This window comes from Bubalus bubalis, chromosome 13, assembly GCF_019923935.1.
Source record: "Bubalus bubalis isolate 160015118507 breed Murrah chromosome 13, NDDB_SH_1, whole genome shotgun sequence".
NCBI classification, from domain to species: Eukaryota; Metazoa; Chordata; class Mammalia; order Artiodactyla; family Bovidae; genus Bubalus; species Bubalus bubalis.
The window spans coordinates 12,964,994-12,969,963 of record NC_059169.1 but is presented as its reverse complement, the minus strand read 5'-3'; the positions used below and the strand labels follow the sequence as shown (position 1 = coordinate 12,969,963).

The following is a 4,970-nucleotide window of genomic DNA, read 5'->3' as shown; positions in this document are numbered from 1 at the left end:
TTCCATAACTGGTTCTTATTTTTGTACCATAAACATGGAGAACATAAGCTTCAAATAAATAGAATGGTGGTAAGGCTGCATTTTCACAGAAAACTATTATCAGCCTATTCAGCGATTTTAAATTAGTTTATTAATTGTATCAACACATTTACCAGGGTTTTGAGTATCCAGACTAGGCATTTTCTTAAATATTTACATTTAGTGCTAATTAAGTACACACAATTCAGACATTGCTTCAGCTGTTACAACAGAGAACATATTTTCAACAGAGACACAAAAGAAAAGGTATCTGAGGAGAATCAGTATTTCCTAGAATATTTTCTCACAGAAATCAAAACAGTGTTCAGTTCAGTTCCGTTCAGTCGCTCAGTCGTGTCCGACTCTTTGTGACCCTGTGAACCACAGCATGCCAGGCCTCCCTGTGCATCACCAATTCCCAGAGTTTACCCAAACTCATGTCCATTGAGTCGGTGATGCCAACCAGCCATCTCATCCTGTTTTCCCCTTCTAATACTCAATATATACATGGGGCTTCCCTGATGGCTCAGCCTGCAATACAGGAGACACAGGAGATTTGGTTTTGATTCCTGGGTGGGGAAGATCCCCTGGAGGAGGAAATGTATACTTCAGTATTCTTGCCTGAAAAGTCCCATGGACAGAGAAGCCTGGCCGGCTATATCCAAAGGGACACAAAGGGACACATGACTGAACGAGAAAAAAAAATGAAAAAATATACATTATGTTTTAAAGTACTTCTATTACCCCTAAAGTGCTTCTTCCTTCTCCAAGAAATGTTGATAATTACTAGTTCAGCTTAAAAAAATTTTATAAATTCAATAAGAATTTTTATTTTTTTAATTATTAAAAAAATTTTTTTTTGGTCATGCTGGGCAGCACTCAGGATCTTAGTTCCCCAACCAAGGATCAAATTTGTGCCCTCTACAGTGGACGCATGGAGTCTTAACCACTGAACCACCAGAGAAGGCCCTCAAAAACCATGTTTTAAATGATCTACAACAATAAAAACATAATTCCCCAAATATCTTGCAAGTATTCGTTTCAGCTATTTGCATGGAGATCTTTGATCACACTGAGTTGTTTTCATCTACAAAACTGACTAAAGCCTAGTGAAAACCAGTTTAGTAATTTCAGAGCAAATTTTGAGAAAAATTTAAAGACATGAGGTTTTAAAAAAGTGAATATTAAGAAAGACACAAATAAGGCTTTGAGTAGTTTAGGTGCTCATGATAAACAGACTTGAGCAAAAAAAAAAAAGCCAAAAAAAGTAAGTGAGAAGATTGGCTTTCTCTTATTATGGCATTAAATCTACGGCAAGTAGGTGAACTTCAATTTTTATATATATACTGCTGGCTCAGTGGTAAAGAATTTGCCTGCCAATGCAGGAGATGCAGGTTTGATCCCTGGGTCAAGAAGATCCCCTGGAGAAGGAAATGGCAACCCATTCCAGTATTCTTGCCTGGGAAATCCCATGGAAAGAGGAGCCTGGTGGGAGTTCGTGGAGTTGCAGAAGAGTTGAACACAACTTAGCAACTAAACAACATCAACAACAATGTGCAAATATGTGTGTGTGTGTGTGTAATTTTATATAAAGCTGGTGAGACTAGATGTCCTCCCAGAGGGCCCTGAGTCCCCATGGTTCCAACTCGGCATCTGAATACTTTACTTATATGTGTGTATCCCATTTTTATACCTACCCAAGGGGAGATCTCAATAAACAGATGGCAAAGAACTCACAGCAGCCCCGCCATGGCTTTGGGACATGATGACCTGAGTGCACAATATTGACTGAGAATCCCACTGAGGGAGACAGTCCGGATTTCTTAGAAGTTATTATTAAAGTATCAGCATTTCAATTTGGCTGAGGATATGGAGTGTTTCAAGGGTTGTTTTTTTGACTGACTTTCTTTCCCTGCTCCAGGTCCCCACCTGCTCTGCATCTTACCATGGAGCAGACGGCCTGCTGGAAGTTGCTGCTGACTACCACATACAATAACAGGTTACCAAAGGTGTTCAGGGCAGCTAGCGGTCTTGAAACGATGTATGCTTCATGGATCTGATGCTCAGTGGAGCAGCTAATGGAAAGCAGGCGAGATTCGATCCTAATGACCCTCAAGATATGGAAGGGCAAAAAGCATATATAAAACACGAGAAGCAGCAGAATGGTGAGCCTGCGCACTTTCTGCTTCAGGCAGCTGTGCGTCTGAGGTCCTTGCATTAGGGTGTAGATAATCATTGTATAGCAGAGCGTCACTATCACCAAGGGGAGGCAGAAAGTGGTGGTGGTCAAAATTAGATTGTACCTTTTGATGGTTGTGAGGTCATCCGAGCTGGTGAGGTCAAGGCAGGTGGATCTATTGGTGCTGGTGGTAGCTGTGATCAGGAAGGTCATGGGTATGACGGCCACCAGCGACACGATCCACACCACCGCACAGGCCACCACGGCCCATCGCTTTTTGTGGACCGAGAAGCAGCTCGTGGGGTGAATGATGACAAAGTAGCGGAAGATGCTGAAGCAGGTGAGGAAGAGGATGCTGCTGTACAGGTTGAAGTGGAAGCCGAAGCGGATGAACTTGCACATGAAGTCCCCGAAGACCCAGTGGTCTCCGCCGGCATAGTAATGAATCAGGAAGGGAAGGCTGGTGAGATACAGCAGGTCGGTGCAGGCCAGGTTCAGCATGATGATGGTGCTGCTCCTCCAGGGCCGCATTTTGAAGATGTACGTGGAGATGGCTATCACATTTCCAGGAAAACCCACCAGGAAGATGATGCTATAAATAACAGGGAGGTAGTGCGTCTTGAGTGGGATATTTTCACTGGTGCAATTTTCAAGAGCAGCTGCATAATCAGGGAAATCAGAGGCATTTGCAAAATCATCTAGTGGCTCATTCATGGCTGTCTCCTTTCATCTCGCAAGAAGACAAGAGAGTTCAGTTTGGCAATACAGACCAAGAGAAAGTAACTCGCTGCTAAAGGAAAATAGAAAACATTAATGGTAGGGTAATGAAAACAATGATCCACTTTTAAACAAAAACTGCTTGAACAGCCTCAATTGGCCACTTCTTTCTCTTTAATCTCCAAAGAGAAGAAATTGAATTTCTAAGAAAATGACTGTAAGGCAAGTTACTAAAGACATCTAACAACGATATAAAAGTTAAATGCTGTGAGAATTAAAAGGGCTTCCCTGGTGGCTCAGCTGGCCAAGAATCCACCTGCATTGCAGAAGAGCTGGGTTCAATCCCTGGCTTGAGAAGGTCCCCTGGAGAAGGAAACAGCTACCCACTCCAGTATTCTGGCCTGGAGAATTCCACAGACTGTATTGTTCATGGGATTGCAAAGAGTCAGACACGACTGAGAGACTTTCACTTCACTTCATAAGAATTAAAATGAAGGATTTGGGTGGAAAACCCATGTGTAGCTGTGAAAAACAGCTTAGCCAGGCTGCTACCGGGACAAGCTATAAGGTATCACCATTAGAGACTTACCCACAACAAGATCCACCATTAGTCATGCATAAGGCTATCTATTTTAAATATAGCAGTGTGCACATGTCAATTCTGGGCTTTCCTGATGGCTTAGCGGGTAAAGAATCCACCTGCAATGCAGGAGACTCAGGTTCAATCCCTGGGTTGGGAAGATGCCCTGGAGGAGGAAATGACAACCCACTCAAGTATTCTTGCCTGAAAAATTCCACGGACAGTGAAGCCTGGTGGCCTATAGTCCAAAGGGTCACAAAGAGTTGGACACAATTGAGCGACTGAGCACCCCCCGAACATGTCAATCCCAAACTCTTAATCGATCCTCCCCCCTCAACCCCAAGGACCTACTGTATAACACAGAGAACTCGGAACAATATTCTGTAATAACCTGAATGGGAAAAGAATTTGATAAAGAATAGATACATGTATATGTACAACAGAATCACTTAGCTGTACACCTGAAACTAACACATTATTAATCAACTATGCTCCAATATAAAATAAAAATTAAAAAAAGATTTAGTCACCAAAACAAAATAATCACCCATGAGGCACTTCACCACAGTATTACCTCTAAACTTGACAAAAGGCTGAGAAATATTTCTTATTATCTCTATTTTACAGAAGAGACTAAAACTGCAACCTATTCCTGATAACATCTAGTGGCACAGGTGGGATTCGAACCTCCGTTTGTCTGACTTAGAATGCATTCTCTTTCCAAACTGCCTCACTCTGCACCTTTCAGTCTGGATGGCCCTAAATGAGGGGTGCGATAGGAAGGGGTACGACTGAATACTGGACATTTTTAAGCGTAGATTTCATGCATTCCAACTTGATGTGTCTGGTGGATTTCATTTTCAAATTTCATCTCTTCCAACTCATTTAATGTAATTTGTTCATGTTGTGTGTGGGGGGAGGGGGGCACGCAGCATTTGAAGGGGAAGAAGGAACAGCAGTTCCATTCAGTGTTAAGAGCTAGACTGCAATAAACCAGAGGGCCTGACCTTGACTCTGTTCAGTCAAAGAGGAGTTGTGTGTCCCTAAGCAAGTTGCTTACACTCTCCAGTACTGGGAAGGAGGGGGAGTTGTACGTTAACTTTCTTCTTCTTGCTTATCAGTGTTTGATAAAATTTTGACTGTGTATTTCAGCATGAAGTTCATTTAAAAGAAGAATTACTTACAATTAGCTTATTATTCAGATGTAAATAGCTGTTGGTAAAGTGTATCCACTTACATATTTATGCAGTGCCCACTGTGTATTAATTAGGCACTCTGCCAGATCCTAGAGATACCAAATGAATAACATGCACAGATGTACAAGCCACCATCACAGCCTACTTGGGGAGATGGACAGAAAAATTATTTTAACAAAGTACAACTCTGCCTCACAGAACTGTCAATATACCACCACCACCACCACCACCACCCAAAAGCCAAGAAAAGCACTTGGACACCACTGGACACATAATTAGT

General features: G+C 42.2%; 1 protein-coding gene across 1 annotated transcript; it reads right to left on the bottom strand.

Moving 5' to 3' along the window:
• Window positions 1-1,578: 1,578 nt before the first annotated feature.
• On the bottom strand, window positions 1,579-3,185 carry OXGR1 (oxoglutarate receptor 1). Its single transcript, XM_025262664.3, has one exon. The coding sequence runs from the start codon at window positions 2,909-2,911 to the stop codon at window positions 1,898-1,900; it is 1,014 nt and encodes a 337-aa protein (XP_025118449.3). The 5' UTR covers window positions 2,912-3,185; the 3' UTR covers window positions 1,579-1,897.
• Window positions 3,186-4,970: the final 1,785 nt, after the last annotated feature.

Bases quoted from the DNA above. Each gene is read 5' to 3' on its own strand.
- OXGR1 (XM_025262664.3), bottom strand. From the start codon at position 2,911: ATGAATGAGCCACTAGATGATTTTGCAAATGCCTCTGATTTCCCTGAT.